At 44.8% G+C, this 22,719-nt stretch overlaps 1 protein-coding gene and 1 pseudogene across 2 annotated transcripts in view; one reads left to right on the forward strand and one right to left on the reverse strand.

The window, feature by feature from the left end:
• POLA2 (DNA polymerase alpha 2, accessory subunit) overlaps positions 1-16,415 on the forward strand; it is a 41,167-nt gene extending 24,752 nt beyond the window's left edge. The window contains exons 12-18 of one of the 2 annotated variants that reach the window (XM_085858337.1): positions 104-142; positions 236-309; positions 3,421-3,529; positions 3,633-3,739; positions 3,854-3,916; positions 4,073-4,199; positions 15,952-16,415. In XM_085858337.1, the coding sequence (XP_085714463.1) occupies positions 104-142; positions 236-309; positions 3,421-3,529; positions 3,633-3,739; positions 3,854-3,916; positions 4,073-4,199; positions 15,952-16,107 (675 nt within the window). In that variant the 3' untranslated portion in view covers positions 16,108-16,415. Of the gene's footprint in view, positions 1-103; positions 143-235; positions 310-3,420; positions 3,530-3,632; positions 3,763-3,853; positions 3,917-4,072; positions 4,200-15,951 lie in introns of those variants that run through there. The other variant, XR_015052009.1, reaches the window with a different exon arrangement.
• Positions 16,416-17,645: 1,230 nt separating this feature from the next.
• Positions 17,646-22,299, reverse strand: LOC147012095 (zinc finger BED domain-containing protein 5-like; annotated as a pseudogene).
• Between the last annotated feature and the right edge of the window lie 420 nt (positions 22,300-22,719).

Consider the following 22,719-nt stretch of genomic DNA (forward strand, 5'->3'; position numbering starts at 1 on the left):
ACCTTGTTATTCCTTTTCTTGTAGCACACCTGATAATACTCCCTGACGTGCAACCTTTTATGTTGACTTATGTAACATTACATTATTTTCTTCTTTTTTTCAGCTGGGACCCTTTGTTGATATATCTCATGAGCAGGTTTTGGTGAGTTGCACTTCATCGCCATAAATGCTCAATACGTATATTCAAACACTTCGGAGAAAGACTTTCTAACACCTGTTGTGCTCTTTTGGACAGACGTGCCAACTGAAGGAGATTTTTATGGACCTTCTCAAGAGCTGCATTTTGAGGATAATCGAAGAGACCCAAAGGTATATAATCATATTTCGAACTAAAACGATTGCCTTAATGATAGGAACATAAGAGATGATTTTACAATAAAAAATGCAATAAATCACATTTCTGGCATCTAATATATAACTTAATTGCTGCTGCTTCTTCTTTCGAATGCAGCACAAGACTGTGGGGTAGCATCATTGGCTGATGGCACAACTATGCCGCTTATGCAATGTCCTGTCCTCTATCGGTTAGGGCAGGAATTTGTTCATTGTCTGGTCAGGTATGGGAGCATGCGATGGAGCAGCGTGTCGCTGCGTCCACTTTCCGCTCCAGGGGCTCCTGGGGCCCCTGTCTGGCCATCCCCCAGGTAGATTCCTGGCCCATCCCCATCTCCTTGAGATGCTCATCAACCTGCTGCAAACATGAGGCATTTGGTTGGCCCATTGGCCTCCTCCACTCACGAGGCTCCCTCGCTGAGAGAATCTGGTGAGCAGGATCAGCATCAGGAAAACGAGCCACATGTCCAGACAGCTGCAGCTGCCGCTCATGGACCATGCAGGTAACAAATCTGATTTGAGCTTCTCTTAGCAACCGCTCGTTGGACACAAAGTCTAACCAGCGAGAGCCAAGGATTCTCCGAAGAGACTTGGCACCAAAGGAATTAAGTCTCTGTTTCACATCCCTGGTCAGAGTCCACGTCTCGCATCCGTAGAGCAAGACTGGAAGCAACAAGGACCTGAAGACTCGGACTTTCGTCCTGCACAGGTACTGACAGTGCCACACCCCATGATCCAGTAAATCCATGACTCCCCAGACTGACCCAGATGTCGAATGACCTCTGGATCACAGCCAGCAGAGACATGACTATCACTGCCAAGGTAAGTGAATCTCTCCATGACCTCAACATCCTCACCATTAACAGGTACAGACAAGATAGCAGCATCCAAGATGTCAGTGAAAGCTTCGATCTTGGTTTTGACCTCGGATACCCGTAATCCCAGCGGCTCTGACTCCTTATTCAGCACCTCGAGGGCCCCAAAAAGGATCTCCAGAGTCTCCGCAAAGATGACTGCATCGTCTTCGAAATCAATGTCAGAGATCTTGACATTCCCAAAGTATGCACCGCAGCTTGATCTCTCCGACATCCTCCCCAGAATCCTGTCCGTACAAGCACTGAAAAGTGTGGGGACCAGTGCACACCCCTGACAAACTCCAGAAACAACTGGAAAAAAGTCAGAGATTGTATCACCACATCTCACAGCACTCTCAGTATCAGAGTATAGTTCAGACATCAGATCGATCAGTTTTGGTGCCACTCCACGAAGAGCAAGAATCTACCAGAGGGCATCCCGATTCACTGAATCAAACGCTTTACAGAGATCAACATAGGCTGCAAGCAGCGCCTGCCGAAACTCTCCTCTGTGTTCGGTGAGGACACAAAGAGCAAGGATACGGTCAATCGTTGACCTCTTTGGTGTAAAGCCTGACTACTCTGGATGCTGGTGCTCAAGCAGATGGTGGCGAACCCTATTAAGAATTATGCGAGCAAAGACCTTGCCCGGCACTGAGAGCAGCGTCACCCCTCAGTAGTTGTTGCAGTCTTGGTGATCACCCTTCCCTTTCCAGAGAGGAACAACAAGGCCCCTCTTCCAGTCAGTTGGGATGATGCATGTGTTCCAGGCAGAGTACAGAATTGCATGCAATGACACGAGTACAGCATTTCCATCAACCTAGAGAAGTTCAGCATGGATGCCACGGATCCCAGGAGCTTTACCCCATTTCAACCGGTTTACCGCAGCTTGTGTTTCCACAAATGAAGGTGGACCACAGTTGATTGGAGGGTCAGCAATAGGGATAGTAACATCCCTTACATCCAAATCAACAGCTGCTGGGTCAGCCTGGTACAACCGCTCAAAGTAAACCGGCCCAGCGGGCCTTCACTTCGGACTCCTCTGTCAAGACCCACCACCCTCTGCTCTAACTGCAGGAAACCGAGGGATGGGCTTGGATGAATGCAATGTGCGAATTCTTCTGTAAGCAGGATGAGAATCACTTGACCACATGTGATGCTCTACCGCCTCGCAGATCCCTTGTACATTGGCCTCCTTGTCCACCCTCGGCACATGTACAGTTTTATTCCTCAGCTTCCTGAACAGCTCAGCTCTGCCATTCAGATTAGCTCTGTGACTCTGGTCAATGGTGTCCAGTGTCCCTTGAGAGAAAATTCTTTTAAACCCTACGGTGAGTTCCAAGACATCCACCAGCATCATCAAGAATCGTGGTCTTAAAGGCACTCCACAATTCTTCAGGATTCCCCAAAGCACCCAGACCCTCCAAATCCCCATTCAACCTGTTTGCAAACTCCTCAGCTACCCTCTCATCCTTGAGCTTGCCAACATCCAGCCTCGGCTGGGATGGTACCATTCTCCCGGATTTAAGCTGAAACTTCAGAGTTGAGACAACAAGCCTCTAGTTGGTATTGGGTAACTGAGCACTCCAGTAGACCTTCCAGCTCTGGTTCATCCTCCAGCGAACATCAACGAGCACATGGTCAATCTCATTTGCCACACCACCAGCGCTGGAATAGCAAGTCCAGCGATGAGCCTGTGGGCACTGAAACCATGAACCAGCCTCCCTAAGTCCACGATTTCTTGCAAAGTCGAGGAACTTAGTGCTATTCTGGTTTATGGTGCTGGCAATAACTCGCCTACTCCTCCTGAAGGACACACTGGGATTTTTAACATCCACCAACTAATGCCGGCAGATGGGATTCCCGTTTAATGTTAATTCCGGGGACGACACACACAATGATGAATCACCCTGCCTGTGAAACACCAGGATGACAGTTTATAGCTGGGTCGGGATTTGAACCCAGACTCGACAGTTTCGAGGCAAGTGCGCACACCTCCTCTTGGCCATCCTGCCAGCCCTACTTTCTTAATGATTTGCATGAATTGGCTGTCATACTTAGATGGGTGCTTTTTAGCATTTCACAATCCAAGTTATTTTGTTTTTGATTATGAGCATTATCATGTGTACATTGCCATCTTTTTGGGGCAACATGAAGCTCGTCATTTCTTGTCCACACCCTGATGATATCCTCTCTGTACCATCAATATGCACTTCTGTTGTTTGTATTGCAGTTTAACTACACAGCTTGTGTTTGTGCCTTCTCTCCGTGATTCCTTCCACAACTTCGTTTACCCTTTGCCCCCGTATACCGACCTTGGAATTCCTGCACAGGACACCCAGGTGAAGACCTTTGGTGATCTTTGTTTCCATTGTGCGGATTTCTCTGATTATTCAAATGGTTTCATTGAGGTTCTGATACTATCTCTGCTTTGCTTATGCGCAGCGAGTACACTTTGTGGCTGAACCGTCCACCATAATAATAAACGGCGTGGTGTTCGGGCTGTCATCCACGGACGTGTTCTTCCACATGAGCTCCGAAGAGATCGCCACGTACTTTTGTTCCACTCAATAATGTACCAGTAACGTGATGGAAGTATTGTTTGAATATTAATTTATTTATTTAATATATAAGAGATCTGCTACCTTTTTATTTTGCCTCTACAGTGTGCAAATGGCTAGTCCAGACCGTTTCACAAGATTACTGAAACACATCTTGACTCAACACAGGTGGGTAGTTGCAGATACAAGTCTATCATGACCTGATCGTATGAATACCAGTACTCGTAATATTCTCATTATTGGGCTGTCGGTTCCTTTTTCATCCCTGCCTTCAAAAATTAACCCATTATGCTTTTTGTTGGTTTTTTTAATATTTCTTTTTAGCTACTTCCCATTGTATCCTCCTCCTGAAGAAGTTCCTGTTAATTATGAACATCTCCAACAATTTGCGACATTCTCCGTCACTCCGGATATTCTCATCCTTCCCTCGAAGTTACGGCACTTTATGAAGGTATGTTTAATTATCGATTATTTGTTCTAACTTGAATGTATGGAAAAAAAAATTTCACTGAGAATATAAAGTTTATTGCAGTGAATTTTAAATAAGTCATGGACAACTTAACATCTTTCTTTTTTTGTTCTTGTTTAACTTTGGTGTCCAAATCTCATGGAGGACCCATTCATGTATCATGTGCAGTACAGAGGCATAAGTAGACATTGCTATACTTTTTCATTAATTGAAAGCACATATCGGATATTGATCTGGGATCCCATTCATGTTTACTCGAGTATGCCAGTCATGTGCTCAGAAGGGAGTGCCAAACAACTGAACATGGCAGTTCCAGAAACATCTCCAGTATTGTGGTGCTATTGTTGACACCAAAAGGTGTTGGATTCTCTTTTAATCTTTACTTCTGCCACTGTCGGTGGATGAAGGTTATGTTTTCACCCCTGTTTGTTTGTCCATCTGTGAGCAGGATGTCTCAAAAAGTTATGGACAGATTCGGACGAAATGGGGGGGGGACAAAATTCTGGAGGTGAAAAGGAGGGGAGAGAGTGGAGGGCAAAGGAAATTGGAGTGAGAGCGAGGAGGGGTGGGGGAAGGGAAGGCAGACGTGCAGTGGACCGTTAATTATGATTCATACTTCCTCATCAAAATGATTCTGCAGAGAATATCAGTGTAGATTGAAACAAAATAATGTCTGAAATCCATTTTCTACCGGTCATACTATAAAGACGGCCCGGAGACAAAACACTCCGGACGTATCCAGAGCCAAGCTGTCCAGAGATAAATACCGCCCGGATGTGTAGAGACAAATGCCACCCGGACATAACCACCGCCTGGACATGTCCGGAGACAAATGCCACCCGGACAAAAACATCACCCGGATGCATCTGGAGACAACACACAGAGAGAGACAGACATAGTGGCGGGGGGGGGGATAAGAGTGAGAGAGGTGTGGGAGGAGGGAGCTGCACTGTTGGGAGGGGGTAGAGCAAGGATGGGACACAGAGAGACAGAGAGAGAGAGTTGGGGGTAGGGGAGTTAGCAGAGAGAATGTTATGCTTTTATGAACAGCGCATAATATGAACAGCGCATTTTATGAACAGAACATAACAGAATGTTATGCTTTTATATTTGAAATATCATGCTATGTATCGGTTTTGGCCCCAACTCTCAGTGGTGAAGAATCACTTCAGAAATTAAAAAAATTCTCGTATCCAGATCTGGATTTGGATCTTCACCAAAATTGAATCAATTAGTCCTTCTGGCACACCCAACCTGTCCACCAAATTTTGTCCTAATCCGTCCATAACTTTTTGAGATATCTTGCTCATAGTCAGACCGGTGAAAACATAACCTGCATCCACCTTTGGTGGTGGAGGTAATTAAATCCAACGCAAATGGAGTTTAGGTAGTTCGCAAGGCAAAAGGGGTGATGTATTGTTGCGGGGTCGGGTAAGAAGACCACTATGTGGGGGAAGCTACGTCGATTCCCACCAGACTCCCCGGAATTGTAGGCCGTCCCTCACGGATAATTCCGTGACTCGGCGGGTCGCTTAACCGACTGTGGACGCCAATAACTCAACCACGTGACCTAGGGTCCTCCCGCCTATGGAATCGGGTTACCTAATTAACGACGCGGTTTAATCACCGTGGAACCACGCCCTCGGTACGCCTTGTCCGAACCGGATCACTCTACCGGATCGGATCACCTTTCCGGATCAGATGCAGCCGAGCGACACTGCCAAGGACATACCGGCTGGAAGGAACGGACCGTTGGAAATAAAGACCCGGCAAAACCTGGATTCGAACCATGCTGGACCAATGAGGGAAAAGACAAAGGCGAACATTTGTACAACAATTATTTATTTCCATCAAGCGAGGAAAAGCATGTGGCACAACAAAGGTTTATTGGGTATGCAACGCAGGGAAATAGGAGAGGGGTGTGGGGGGTGCGACAATTATACAAGCAACTTACCAAAGCAGACACAGTGCAGTCTTGACACGAGATTATTCACAGTAACAACAATAAAAGATCTTCTGCAGGCTTACTTAACGGACAGGCGCCAGCACACTCAGACACACACACAGAAAAAGAAACCCCAATGAAAAAGGGACTTTTGTTGCCAGGGAGGGAGGGGGTTGAGGTTATAGTTTTTGGTACCTGGGTGTTTCGGGGGGAGGGATGCTCCGTGGTGCGGCACCCGACAATAGCCGGGCTGTTCCGGCCACAGCCGCATGTGTGGAGATCGTGTTCCGAACCGGAGGAGCTTGAGCGGAAAAGGGAGTAGTCCAGAGGGTGAGGGTGGAGCAGGAGGCGATTCGTCAATCGTGTGGGCGGGGACGAGATGCAGGAACACTAACTTCTACAATTCTCAACATATGTCACTCCTTCAATTCCTCAATTCCTCATATTCCTTATTCCTTTTTAATTCCCCAATTCCTCAATTCCTTAATTCCTTCATTACATGGAGGATTTCTCCGTACTTTATAGAGCCCGAAGTTCGGGGAGGGGCCATGCCGAATCTGACGTCATCGTCCGAGTCAGGCATTCCGACTGGCTCTGACCCCTCACGTGGTCCGCCTTCCTGGGCCGGGCTTCGGCCAGACGCTGGTACACTCCGCCCACCTGGGTGCTAAGCGTATGTGACTCGCCGCCCATGTCTGGTTTCTCGCTCGGAAAACGAGACTCCGGGTAGACGGTGGTACGCTGTGGTAAGCGAGACGAGGGGAGCAAGCGAGGCAGAAGGCACCATGGATCGTCACGCTGTGGTAAGCAAGACGAGGGGTAAGCGAGGCAGATTTACCTCAGGAGTGAAAAGAGGAAGAGTGGGAAATGGAATGGAGGGGAAAAATGATTTGATATTTTTGTCCCGCTGTCCTGCTCCCTGCTGTCCCGCTAGACAAATGGTAGGGAACCTTAGGGTCAGGTCAGGTATGGGAGCATGTGCCAGAACAGCGCGTCGCTGCGTCCACTTTCCGCCGGTACTCCAGAGGCCTCCGTCTGGCCATCCCCCAGGCAGATGCCAGGCCCATCCCCATCTCCTTGAGATGATGGTCAACCTGCTGCAACCATGAGGCACGTGGTCGGCCCACTGGCCTCCTCCACTCATGAGACTCCCTCGCTGAGAGAATCTGGCAAGCAGGATCAGCGTCAGGAAAACGAGCCACATGTCCATACAGCCGCAACTGACGCTCACGGACTATGCAGGTAACAAATCTCATCCGAGTCTCTCTCAGCAACCGCTCGTTGGATACAAAATCCGACCAGCGATAGCCAAGGATTCTCCGAAGAGACCTGGTACCAAAGGAATTAAGTCTCCGTCTCAGATCCTTGGTCAGAGTCCAAGTCTCGCACCCATAGAGCAAGACTGGAAGTACCAAGGACCTGAAGACTCGGACTTTCGTCCTCCCGCACAGGTACCGGCAGCGCCACACCCCATGATCCAGTGAATCCATGACTCCCAGGCCCGACCCAGACGTCTATTGACCTCTGACTCGCAGCCAGCAGAGACATGAATATCACTGCCAAGGTAAGTGAATCTCTCCACGACCTCAACATCCTCACCACAAACAGACACAGACAGGACAGCAGCATCCAAGATGTCACCGAAAGCCTGGATCTTAGTTTTGACCCAAGAAACCCGTAATCCCAGCGGCTCCGACTCCTCATTCAGCACCTCGAGGGCCCCCAAAAGGATGTCTAAAGTCTCCGCAAAGATGACTGCATCGTCTGCAAAATCAAGGTCCGAGATCTTGACATTCCCAAACGATGCACCGCAACTTGATCTCTCCGACATCCTCCCTAAAATCCAGTCCATACAAGTGCTGAAAAGTGTGGGGGCAAGTACACATCCCTGACGAACTCCAGTAACAACTGGAAATAAGTCAGAGATGGTACCACCACACTTCACAGCACTCTCAGTACCAGAGTAGAGTTCAGACATCAGATCGATCAGTTTTGGTGGCACCCCACGAAGACCAAGAATCCTCCAGAGGACATCCCGATTCACTGAATCGAACGCTTTACAGAGATCAACATAGGCTGCAAGCAGCCCCTGCCGAAACTCTCGTCTGCGTTCGGTGAGTACACGAAGTGCAAGGATACGGTCAATCGTTGACCTCTTTGGTGTAAAGCCTGACTGCTCTGGACGCTGGTGCTCAAGCAGATGGTGGCGAACCCTATCAAGAATTATCCGAGCAAAGACCTTGCCCGGCACTGAGAGCAGCGTCACCCCTCGGTAGTTGTTGCAGTCTTGGCGATCACCCTTCCCTTTCCAGAGAGGGACAACAAGGCCCCTCTTCCAGTCAGTTGGGATGATGCCTGTGTTCCAGGCAGAGCACAAAACTGCATGCAACGACACGAGTGCAGCATTTCCACCAGCCTTGAGAAGTTCGGCATGGATGCCACAGATCGCTGGAGCTTTGCCCCGTTTCAACCGGTTCACCGCAGCCCGTGTTTCCACAAGCGAAGGTGGACCACAGTTGATTTGAGGGTCAGCAACAGGGATTGTAACACCCTTGACGTCCAACTCGACAGCTGGGGGATCAGCCTGGTACAACCGCTCAAAGTAACCGGCCCAGCGGGCCTTCACTTCAGACTCCTCTGTCAAGAGCCTACCACTCTCTGCTCGAACTGCAGTGCTCCGAGGGATGGGCTTGGATGAACGTAATGCGCGAATTCCCCTGTAAGCGGGACGAGAATCACCTGTCCACAGGTGATGCTCTACCCCCTCACAGATTCCTCGCACATAGGCCTCCTTGTCCACCCTCAGTGCACGTACAGTTTTACGCCTCAGTTCCCTGAACAGCTCAGCTCTGCCATTCAGCCTGGCCCTGCGACTCTGGTCAATGGTATCCAGTGTCCCTCGAGAGACAAAATTCTTCTTTGCCCTGCGGTGAGTTCCAAGACATCCACCGGCAACATCAAGGACGGTGGACTTGAAGGCGCTCCACAACTCTTCAGGACCCCCCAAAGCACCCAGACCCCCCCCCAAGTGTCCACTCAGCATGTTCGCAAACTCCTCAGCTACTCTCTCATCCCTGAGCTTGGCAACATCCAGCCTAGGCTGGGATGGTACCATTCTCCAGGATTTAAGGTGCAGCTTTAGAGTTGCTACAACAAGCCTGTGGTCAGTATTGAGGAACTGAGCACTCCGGTAGACCCTGCTGTTCTGGATCAGCCTCCAACGACCGTCAATGAGGACATGGTCAATCTCCTTTGCCACACCGCCAGCATTGGAATACCAAGTCCAGCGATGAGCTTCTGGGCGCTGAAACCATGAACCAGCCACCCTAAGTCCATGACTTCTTGCAAAGTCAAGGAACTTAGTGCTATTCTGGTTCAAAGTTCCTGACCCATGGGGACCAACACACACCTCATAACCATCCCTATCAGTTCCAATCGATGCATTGAAATCCCCCAAGACAAGAAGTGTATCTCGTCTGGGGCACTGATCAACCACAGACTCGAGTGTGGCGTAGAATGCATCCTTCACGGTGAGATCACTCGCCGCAGTCGGAGCATAAACAGAGACCAGGGAAATGACACCTAAGGAGTGACGAATCCTTAATCTCATAATACGCTCGTTGACCGGTGTTACGGTGAACCTTCTTCATGTACAATAATGGGATAACTATCTCAGGACAACTATCTGTTGTATGCATGCGGTTCTGAGAACCGCAACAGTATTATTGATGACACGTAAAGACAGATTTGATTTTTCCTTTTATGATTGTTGTTATTTCCTCAAGTGTTTATGGAAATCCCATAAAATGCTTTTGGTTTCGTATTACAATTTATTTTATTATCACGTCTCGATTAATAAGTTTCCTGCTGGACTCCTACGTTTGCACCACACTATATATACAACCATGTGCCACTTAACGACGGGGTTACGTTCTGAGAAATGCGTCGTTAACCGACGTCGTTGTGCGAACATCATATATATATATATATATATATATATATATATATATATATATATATATATATATATATATATATATATATATATATATATATATATATATATTTTTTTTCGTTTTCGAACATCATACTTACACAAACCTAGACACCTAGGCTATATGGTGTAGCCTATTGCTCCTCGACTACAAACCTGTACAGCATGTTACTGTACTGAATACTGTTGGCAATTGCAACACACATCCAAGAGAGATGGAAGACACGTTAGTTTTACCTTTGTGCTGTTCATGATGGCCATGTGTGTTGTTAGCGGCAGCTTACAATCTCCTCTCGCATCGATTAATTATACAAAGGTGAATAAATAGCGTTTGGATTTTATAAATACGTAATCATTGCATCGATGTTATAATTTACAAATGAAGAAACTAGCACCTGTCAATTGTGATATATATTTTTCAGAGCAGTGCGATTGTTTTAACAACATAAAAAGCTTCACTATAAATAAATTTGTGTTTTAATTTCGACTGTAACAACAACGATTTATTTGCGGAATTCTTCAATTCAAAGGTGATTTACTTGCTAGAAGGTAAACGTGCAAACATTGGTTCAGTTTGAAAGCCGATTTCCTTGAATCCTGATTTAGCACGACCCTGCTTTTTTTGCGATGACATTTTATGGACCTCAACGATCCCATTATAACGGGGCCACACTGTCGTTGTTTATAATCATTATGAAATATTATGTACTGTACATAATTGTATGTGCTATTTTTATACGACTGGTAGCAGCTACGTCAGCTGGTAGCAGCTACGTCATTTATACGACTACGTCAGCTGCATCACTCTGCGATAGGAATTTTTCAGCTCCATTACAATGGAGCTGGCAGATCCGTCGTATACGCGATCACCGTCGTATTTGCGATTATGGGACCACTGTTGTATATGCGATCCGTCGTTGCCCGAAATGTCGTTATGTGGCGCATGACTGTATAATATATATATATATATATATATATATATATATATATATATATATATATATATATAATATATTGTTGCGGATTCGCGCCCGCCGGCGTGCGAGCGGCCACGTAACTCGAATCGCGGCACGTCGCCCACCGGACGGACAATCCCGTCGTGACCCTCTCGGACTAACGCTGGGAACTAGTCACGGGTGGGCCTTTCGGCCTCACCACGATCGTGCCAATCGGCCCCCCGCGTGGGATAGGGTTGCTCGCCAAATTCGACCTACCTAAGTACCCACACGGAGGGTAGACCGGGCGATCGCACCTCGCCGCAGGTCGACTTCGGACACGGGCCACTTTAAGCGACCCGTTCCGTACTATCGGGATAACCGAGCGGTGTTATCGTCAACCGCGACGGTTCGATTAATCATTATTGGGCGTCTTTAGCCCACGACCAACCCTTTACGTGAAGTAAGATGGAGATTCAATTAGAGAAAAGACGAAGCGAAACGGGAAAACAGTTCAACATAAAGCACATTTATTCCGCGGCAAACGGAAAGCACACATATACAATTATACACAAAAGCAAATGTAAAAATAGAAGAAACACAATTCTCCACAAAAAGCAAATGCAACAATGCAGATCTACTACCGACTACCGAGCACACGGCAACACCTGTACAGTTTTACTTCACAGACGGCGCCGACAACACATATACTCAAAGCAAAAGAAAAAGGGACCACCCTCCACTATGAGGGGGCAGACGGGCCTGGGGCCGAGACCGCGTCGAGCCTACCCGTCTGGTGATGAGCCGCAAAATGGCGGTGGCGCCCCGACTCCGCGGGCCTCGCGGACAGTGTCTGGAATGGGGTGGGAACGGGGCCCCCTTCTCACACTATCTCAGCGCGGGGGGAAACAGGAGGGGGTTGTTGATGCTCGGGGGGATGAGGATATCTCGCTGGCTCGGGTCCCGCGACGAGCGTCTCCACCGCGACCTCGGTCCCGTTACCGGCCTCCCCTCTCCGCAGCTCCCCGACTCTGACACGAGCGCCCTCTCGACTGCCTTCGCCGCCGCCACCTCTCCAACTCTCCCACTCTCCACAGCTCCGTCCAACTGCTTTCTCCGACTCTTCTCTTCTCCACTCTCCTTGACTGACTCTTTCCAACTCAACTACTTGACTGACTCAACTTGACTCCTTTTCGGCGAGCGAACCTTATAGCCCCCGGGGCTTCGCCCTAACCCCTTATAACTTATAGCCCTAACCCTTATAGCCCCCGGGGCTTCGCTCCTTCACCTTCGACCCTTCACCTCTAGCTGGCTCCCCATTGGACAGAGGAAAAGTGGGCGTGAATGATTTTTGATCCGCGAATCTGCATATAGCGATTATACTCCGACGCACCTGAAGGCGGGGCCAAATCGCCCCATGCTCACTGATAGGACGGAACAGAAGTGGGCGTGAATCGTTTTTGATCCGATTCCTTCGGAAAGGCTGGTGTTTTTGCACCCGCTGCTCGGTGCGCGCCCTGTCGAAGTCCAGGATCGGTGCCCACAAGCGGCGCGGGAATGGCGGTGATGCGATGGTTGCGAGAGCGAGATGTGACGGCAAGGGTCGTGGCTATTGGTGTGAAGCGGCGTTGCGGTTGGTGGTTGTTGTGTGATGGCTGTTGAGACGTGGTTGGTGGTGGTTGTGGTGGTAGTAATGGCGGTTGGTCCAAAATAAAGATAGTAAAAGAAAAACTGCTATCTAAAGGGGTCGCAGCCCGAATGAATGACATTTATTCCTTCTAAACAACGGATTTGGGCCTAACTACACATAAACTTACAGAGATATCTCACCTAAGGGACCTGAATGGTGGTTTGCGAATTTCGTCAACCACAACAATATATATATATACACGTCTCTTCTTCTTTCGGCTGCTCCTGTTAGGGGTCGCCACAGCGGATCATCCGTATGATCCGCATGGTGATTTGGCACATGTTTTACGCCGGATGCCCTTCCTGACGCAACCCTGGTCGCTGGCCCAGAGACATCTCTCACTGTCATATATATATATATATATATATATATATATATATATATATATATATATATATATATATATATATATATATATATATATATATATATATATATATATATATATTTAGACACCTGCTTGTCCAACATCTCATTCCAAAATTGTGGGCATTAATATGGAGTTGGTCCCCCCTTTTACTGCCATAACAGCCTCCACTTTTTTGAGAAGGCTAGTCTGGCTCGCAGTCGGCTTCCAATTCATCCTAAAGGTATTCGATGTGGTTGAGGTCAGGGGTCTGTGCAGGTCAGTCAAGTTCTTCCACACTGATCCCAACAAACCATTTCTGTATGGACCTCGCTTTGTGCACGGGGGCGTTGTCATGCTGAAACAGGAAAGGGCCTTCCCCGAACTGTTGCCACAAAGCTGGAAGCACAGAATCGTCCAGAATGTCATTGTGTGCTGTGGCATTAAGATTTCCCTCTACTCGAACTAAGGGCTTAGCCTGAACCATGAAAAACAGCCCCAGACCATTATTCCTGCTCCACCAAACTTTGCAGTTGGCACTATGTATTCGGGCAGGTAGCGTTCTCCTGACATCTGCCAAACCCAGATTCATCCGTCAGACTGCCAGATGGTGAAGCGTGATTCATCACTCCAGAGAACGTGTTTCCACTGCTCCACAGTCCAATGGCGGTGAGCTTGACACCACTCCAGCCGATGCTTGTCATTGTGCATGATGATCTCAGGCTTGTGTGCGGTTGCTCAGCCATGGAAACCCATTTCATGAAGCTCTCGCCGAACAGTGCTTTTGTTGACGTTGCTTCCAGTCAGGTTGGAACTCGGTAGTGAGTGTTGCAACCGACGACAGATGATTTTTCGGCGCGACGTGTTTTAACACTCGGCAGTCCCGTTCTGTGAGCTTGTGTGGCCTACCACTTTGCGGCTGAGCTGTTGTTACTCCAAGACATTTCCACTTCACAATAACAGCACTTCAGTTGACCTGGGCAGCTCGATCAGGGCAGAAATTTGACGAACTGACTTGTTGGAAAGGTGGCGTCCTATGACGGTGCCACGTTGAAAGTCACTGAGCTCTTCAATACGGCCCATTCTTCTGCTAATGTTTGTCTTTGGAGATTGCATGGCTGTGTGCTTGATTTTATACACCTGTCAGCAATGGGTGTGGCTGAAATAGCAGAATCCACTAATTAGAAGGCGTGTCCACATACGTGTGTGTGTGTGTGTGTGTGTGTGTGTGTGTGTGTGTGTGTGTGTGTGTGTGTGTGTGTGTGTGTGTGTGTGTGTGTGTGTGTGTGTGTATATTTCTTCCAAATCCTTGTGGCAACACTCACTCAAAGCTGAGGAGGAGGAGATTGGAAATGAGACAGGTTGAGACTCGTATTACGGTATTAATTTTGATTACTGAATCAAAGCAAGCATAACTAACGAGTAAGCTAATCAACATTTATCAGCCTTATGTTTCACATGATAAGTGTTCTCAGTGTATTACTTTTAATATAAAGTTTGGGAGAAAATCAGGTCAGTGCATAGACTGAACATTAATGTAATCTACCTGCTCTTGATTATCCCCTTGCTGACTGTGTTTGAGAAGATGAGTGAAATGTAGACATGGAAACCATGTGAAGTATCAGATCCGTTTGATTATAAATGGTAGTCTTAATGCTCTGGAAAAATCAGCAGTTTTGTTATTGCAAGCCTTGCTTAAGGGGAATGTATCTGGTTACTCACCAGGAAGGCTGCTGATGAGTCCAGATGGACAACCAAGTGCTATCATCATCACCATCATATCCATCCATCCATTAGAAAAGTGTTTTTTGCCTTCTATGTACTCCTGAACCGTGAGACAGAATGAGTTGAAAAACTGGTGGCTGTACTTGGGGTGTGCATGGGAAAGTTTTGGATTTGGTAAAAAAGAGAATCCATTGACCCTGGGAGGGGGGGGTAGGGAGGTGGTGTAGGTAATGTTAAAACAAAAGATCAGATCTGGATTCGAGAATTTTTCAATTTCTGAAGTAATTCTTCAATTTCTGAAGTAATTCTTCAATTTCTGAAGTAATTTTTCACCATTGAGAGATGGGGCCAAAAACGATATGTTGTATGATATTTCAAAAAGTTATGGACGGGTTATAATAAAACTAGGTGGATGAGTTTGTTAGGTGACAAGAACAAGCCGATTTGATTTTGGTTCAGCTCCAGATGTGTGCATGACTGTTCAGGATGGGGATAGGATCCCAATTCTCTCTGTAAATGTGTATGGCATAATGCCACTCCCGGTAAAAGGAGTTGTTACAATTCATGCTAAAATACGTCAATTCTGAGTGAATTGACCCATCCATAAGGACAGGTTCTTCACTAGTACTGAAAATTTGGAATACATCCAGAGTACGAGCCGAAATACCTATTTATGCAACAGATAACATGGGTCTTTGGAGTCCATATTGCAGACAGGACATCTAGCCTAATGTTCCATCTGAAGAAGTACATGTACCATGATGCACTGTCCCCTGCTCGTACCGTATTCAATGGCACTTTTAACTGGACCCAGTTCCTCTGGGAGATCAACTGGATCAGAGGCGAGTGTAACTTTATAACGTGGAGGCTCTCTGACCTGTCAGTTATAATAACCTGCTGTTTCTTTATAATCCACCTCATGTTTTATGAAATCAACCGAATTGTCACTTGTTCTTTGGATAGAAACGAGACATGTCATAACATGAGCAATTTTTTCAGCAGTTATCTTAAAATGAAAAAAGGTTTCATATCTCCATCACAATCATTTTCAAATCATAATTGATATATGCCAATGTTCCCCATCTGCTGCTATGCTCAGGAGGTACTTGGTTGCTTCTGCATAAACCCTGGGAGGTTGACCAAAGGTCATGTCGGTGGAAATTTCGCTCGTCTCATCGTGCAGCGCCCACCTGCCCCTGTCACTGGAGAAAATCTTCCCTTGCCTTGTATCTCTGGAGAGATCGTGAGGATTTGATGCTTCCTGTGACCATTCAGTCCAGGCTGATCCACTCCCTCCTCCTTCTTGACCCACAACTTATCCTTAGGGTTTGATCAGTACCTTGTCTTAATAAAAATAGAGGCCTGAAAGGTCATGTTTCCCTGTGACCTTCATGTGCATTGTCTGACTATTTTCTATATTTTCTTCCCTGTCATCCATTGTTCACTTTGTATAAACATGATCAACACAGTTGTAGTTGGACAATGAATGGTCGGTTGTATGTGGTCCTTCCAAGCATCCTTTTGGAAGTATGAAATAAAACTGCAGATAGACTGCAAATACAGCTGATGAATTTGAAATGTATTATTTAAAAATTTTGGTGCCTTGAACGTTTATTTCTTTGAAACAAGCATTCATCCTTCGATATGCCACAAATCAAAATTATTTTTAATCCTGTTTATTTTTTTCTCATTACACAAGTGCTATCAAGGAACTGTGATATCAGACTCTTCCTTGAACCTGCTTGGTACTTATCTGAGGAAACGTTGGCAAATATCGAGTTATTTAAAGAATTACAAGCAGGCTAATCTCAAATATTCTGCTAAATAATTGCAATCACTAAAGTCAGGTCTTATTGGTTACAAAGGCTACAAAGCAGAGAATTATTCACACTGTAATAAACAAGTGATTAGATTGTGATACACCAATGAACTTTTCATTTTGTAGCATTACCAGGAATACTGCAATGTGTTGATCTGGGAAACTGGGATTAAAAAGCCAAAGTTTCCTTCTATTTTTTTATTTTATTTTAATGATAGTAACAGTCCATTGTAACTAGAATGGCACTCGGGAGAGCGCATACCTCCGCCAGGTTGAACAGTTTACGTTTTGTATCCCATTGATAGGCCGGATATGCATCTGGACCTGAACCAAAATGTAATTGGCTTGTTCTTGTCACTTACTCAATTCATCCACCTTGTTTTATAATCCGTCCACAACTTTGTGAGATCCCGTGCTATATATCGTTTTTGGTCCTAATCTCTCAATGGTGAAGAATCACTTTATAAAATTCTCGTATCTGGTCTGGATATTTATCATAATCGAATCGATTCGTCCATGTCACACACCCAACCTGTCCACCAAATTTCATCCGAATCTGTCCATAACTTTTTGAGATATCCTGCTCCCAGATAAACACAGACACATACAAACAGGTTAAAATATAACCTCCATCTGCCTTTTGGTGGCGGAGGTTATAAGGAGCTGCGCTTCATCATCAATGTATCGTACTCTGGTGATGCTGAGTTCTTGGAACAAAGGTTTTGCTGATTGGTTTATGTTGCCTTCCCAGCAGTGACTCATGGCAGGAGTTTGTAATCTGTTCAGTGTGTTGGCGATAACCTGCCCACTTTTCACGAATGAAACTCTGGGATCTTCATCCAGTGCTGACGTACGGGTCATCCGCCTTAAAGTCCTGCCGATGGACAGCACACTCCTTGATGCCTCAACCTGCATGTGAAACACCAGTGTGATCGTTTATAGTGGGGTCAGGATTCAAACTCAGGTTAGACACCTCAAAGGTGATTGTGCACACTTTGAGGGCTTGCTGATGTTATATGAGGTACATACTGAATGGAAAGATCCAGGGAAGCAGGGTATCAAGAGAAATTTGTGGCATATCGTTTCCTTTCGAGCAATTATACCAATTCACGGGGTCATTGAACCTGGAATGACGAGGTATGGCCTAAAAATGCATTTTACACCAAAGTAATCTATTATATAACAAGAAAAAAAGCAATCGGAGATTTCGGACCCTCACCAGGACTTATTTTGTGTGGTGCTTGTGTACTGATGTTACGTAATTAATAAGATGTAATAAGAACTGCCACTTTATAACTGCTGGCAGTGATGACCGGGTACCAAGACGTCCCGCTTTGATTGGCTGCCTACCCTGACCCATTAAGTTTTTTTTTTAATCATTATTATTATTCAATTTAATTCAGAATGGGATAAAAATAAATTCAAATCAAATGGAAGACCTGCATTCAGAAGGAACCCAAACAAGCAAAGATGAAGTCATCAGGAGGAACCTGAATAGGATTCACATTTCAGCTGATACTCCTCTACCCTCAAATCCAGGCAGAGCCAAGTGAGCCTTATTCACAAAAAAATCAAAAAGAACCCAGATAAAAAAATTAAATAGTTCTGGCTGCCAGACCATGTGTCCGATCAAGTTGAAATTTAAATCATTTATTCCCCATCACGACTAAATTACAAATGTGAAGTTTCACGTCAACTGATTAAGCGGTTCCAGAGAAAATGTCTAATATTTTTCTTAAATGCAATATGGCTGCCAAACCACGCGACATCAATTATTCTTTAATTACCTTGTACACGCATGCTTTGGGGAACATTTGTGTGAAGTTTCACCTCGATTTGTCCAGTCGTTCTGGAGAATATTTTTGTTTTAAATCCAATATGGCTGCCAAACCATGTGACCTATGACGTCATCATTAAAACATTCCACATGAGAAGTCGCACCAATGGTGAAAATTTCTTCTCAATCCGACAAGCGGTTGCGGAGAAAAACGCGAAAGTTCTGTGCGGACAAACAAACAAACGGACAGACCCACATGCAATCCCCTCTCCTTCGGCGAGGGGAACATCAAATGTTTGTCATTTTTGCATCTCCTCCCAAAGCACCGGTCATACAAAGTTCAAAATGGGACCATTTACTCGCCAAGGACCCGGGCAGTTCAGGGTCAATAAAAATTGGATCCGGCCAAAAACATTTTCATTGTTCACACCGATAAATACCCGGACAAAGGAAGTGTGACTGCTTCCTTCACGTGGTGAGAGGCTGCTGCTGGGCTGGGCTGTGTGAGGGGCTAGTTTCATTTTATTGGCTGCTTGCAAGTGACGTCGATACTCCCTGACTGGTAGAGACCATTAATTGAGATCAAACATAATCGTGGGTTCACATCTCTCGTGGACGGAGGAATATATTATTTTTACGATTATTTCACCTTTTCAATTCCAGTAATTATGAAGAAGCAATTAAAGCATTACGTTTTACCCAAACGTAGGTATTGACTAACCAAGATTATTAACCAGTAAATGTCACTTGTGAGTATCAAGTAAATTGGATGTGGTGGTGCAGAGACAGTAGTAACATGATCACCTTCGACCCTCAAATCTAGGTTCAATTCCCGAATGGACTATAGACTGTCAAATTGGTGCTTTGCAGGCAAGGTGATGCATCAACGAGTATGCCATCGGTTGGATTTGACATCAAGCTGGGTGTCCCGTTCAGGCTCCTGGTGGATTTGAAAGATCCCGTTGTGTCTTTCGTTTAGAGTTGGCCATTGTGCGCTGGTACCTGAAACAAATTCCTCTCCGGGATTGGTATTCTCAACGATTTGTGGCCTCTAAGGCTTTGTGTACAATTCAATTATTTTACAATGACTGTAAGGTTTGGTTCTTGGGAAATTGAATATTCACAAGTCGTGTTCATTATCTGCGGGTTCAGAGTTATGCGGTTAACGTATTTCCCGGTAAAATTTGAATAACGCGGTTCGCGCCGTTCTGTGGGCCACAGGTATTCGACATGTGTGCCCATTTTGAGGAACACCACCCCTTCATACATCTACACCTTACTGTATATTTGTTGGTCTGGTCTGTTATTCTGTCTGTCTGTCTACGTCAATCGACTACAGGTCGCAATTTTACTCCGATCTTCACAAATTCTTAATCACCTGGTGTAGGTCGTCACAAGCTGGAAGCCTATTGTTTTTGAGGTCAAAAGGTTACAGACTATTCGAACATACATTTTAAACATTTAGTCCTTTATACCCCTTCGATCATTTTAGACCCCTTAAGACCCGTTAGACTCCTGAAGACCTTTACATCGCTTTGATTCGATCTTTTTACCCATTAAACCCTTCTTAGACCATTTAAACCCTAACTACTTTTGGAAAATACCGTTTAATGTATTTAGACCTATTCAGCTCTTTGACACCATTGGCCCTTTAGACTTGTAGACCCGTTAGATTCCATTTGATGCGTACCATACAAACATCTATAGCAGTGGTTCTCAACCTTTTTTGCTCCATGCATCCTTTTCACCATATGTCAGAATGTCATTCCCCCCTTTCCAAGATTGTCTGACTCAAAAGGTGCTTTCCAAATAATATGCATATACAGTAACATTGAAAATCTTTTATTTTTTTTCGATATTAGTACATATACATTTACTTGGATTATTTTTATAGTGGAGTTTTACAAATTTAATAGCAATAGAAAATGTTGATGGATTTTAAAATTTGAATAAAAGTACTTTTTTATATCCATAACTAATTACTGAACAGACTAAACTTACTGAAGCATACTTCAATAAACAAAAAGTTCAATAGAATGCCAGGGTATTGTAATTAATTTAATTCTGATGAAGATTTCAGTCAATGATAAACCTGTGATTGTTTTTTCTTCGCCAATTCTTGGATACGCGGAGAAGTGCTTGAAAGGGCACAACGCAGGTCATTTTCAACCTCCAATCTACTTCGTTTTCATTTGCAACAGACTTGAATAGCCTGACTCACAAAGATGTGTCGACACATGGAAGGAATGCATGGATAGCTCTTTCTGCCACTTTTGGGTAGGAATTACACATCAAGGGCAAAAATTCTGTGATTGATTTCTCATCGAACATATCTTGCTCCCGAATCAGTCTTCAGCTCTAGAAATTCATCTTGACGATCATCAGGAACTTTTTAAACTGACAATTTAAATGGATTTTACACTGAATCCAACTCCTCATCACTGAGTTCAGGAGAATATTGGCTGAATTAATTTTCCAATGCTGCAAAATTTCATTTTTGTACAAATTCTGGAAGCACTTGGTCTTTACCACCAGCAACAAGAATTGATGACAGTTTCTCAAACATTGCAACATTTTTGATCTTGACCTTTCTCTTCCAATTTTCCAGCTTGCTCATGAAAGCTTTTGAGGAATCCATGAATTTTATGATGTTTGTATTCCTTCCTTGAATCTGAAGATTGTTTATTCAGCTGCTCAAAAATGTCAACCAAATAGGCAAGGCACATGATCCATTCCTCATCATCCAGCCAGGCAAAAAATTCCATCTTACCCTGAATTTCAAAAAATATTTTGAGCTCATCTCTAAGCTCAAATACTCGCTCAGTTACATTTCCTCTTGAAAGCCACCGAACATTTGTGTGCAAAAGAAGCAAATGATGGCCTGCATCCATGTCAATACATAACTGCTTGAAAAGTCGTGAGTTGAGAGCTCCTCCTTTGACAAAATTCACAATTTTAATTGTTTGATCCAAAACCTTCCCTCGTGGAGCTGGAAGTGTTTTTGAGGCCAGTGCCTGATGATGGATCATACAATGAATGCCTTTCACGTTTGGAGCTCACTTTTTCACACAAACTTGAAATCCAGATTTTGTCCCCAACATAGCTGGTGCTCTATCTGTACAGTACCCACAGACATTATCCCACAAAAGATTTTCTGATTCAAAGAAAGATGAAACCTTTTCCAAAATATCTGAGGTCTTGGTAGTTGTTTCAAGAGAAGAACACAAGAAAAACTCCTCTTTAAATGAACCTGAGTGAACAAATCTTGCAAACACCAGTAACTGGGAACATGATGCCACATCAGTCGTTTCATCAAGTTGAATTGAAAATACGCCAAATGCTGCAGACTTGATCTCCTGCACAACTTGATCCTTGATGTCAATGGCCATGTCGCTGATCCTCCTTTGAACAGTACTGTTGGATAGTGAAACTGCTGCAAGTTTTTTTTTTTCTCTAATCCATTTCCCAATACAATTCCCACCATTTTGAGAGCGCAAAGTTTGATCAAAGTTTCTCCAATTGTATGTGGTTTTTTTTCCTGCTTTGCTATCTCCAGTGTTATGACATAAGAAGCTTCAATAAACTTTTGGTTCATTTGTTGGAATGCCCCTGTTGAATCCAGCTTCATCTATTTGAGAGTATTCCCATGACATTCAAAAAAAGCTTTTGTCCTTGTCCTTGTGTTGAGGATGAACATTCTGCAAATGTTGCTTCAACTTTGTTGGTTTCATCGAATCATTTGACAAAGCTTTGTTATAAATAACACATTGAGGCCTTTCTTCTCCATTAATGATGATCGATGTGAATCTATATTGAATATATGAATCATCATGCTCTCTTTTTTTTGACATTCATGATGGGCTCCAAATTCTGTGAATAAAAAACTATAAATGGAATATTTCCACAGATAAAAAAGTGAAATATTTATCTATTTTTAATTTCATCTGTGATATTCAATAAACTTTATTGAATGTCACATTAAATTTAAAACAAACTACAATTCCACAGATTGTACATAATCTACAGGACATCACACCTTACTCAAGAAAGTGTGATGTCCTGAAGATTATGTATAATCTGAAGAATTGTAGTTTGTAGAAATATCAATATTCCAACAGTTTGAGTCTGCCAATCTGTGGTCCCAATTCCCCCCCTGAAACCCTAAAATTCCCCCCAGGGGGGAAACTTCCCCCTGGTTGAGACTCTATAGAGTCTTCTTCTTGCAATACAATCACCAACCACCCCGAAGGCTGGGTACTCTGTGAGGTTGA

The sequence above is a fragment of the Eptatretus burgeri genome, chromosome 15 (assembly GCF_056783735.1).
Source record: "Eptatretus burgeri isolate ZD-2024b chromosome 15, Ebu_testis_v1, whole genome shotgun sequence".
NCBI lineage: Eukaryota > Metazoa > Chordata > Myxini > Myxiniformes > Myxinidae > Eptatretus > Eptatretus burgeri.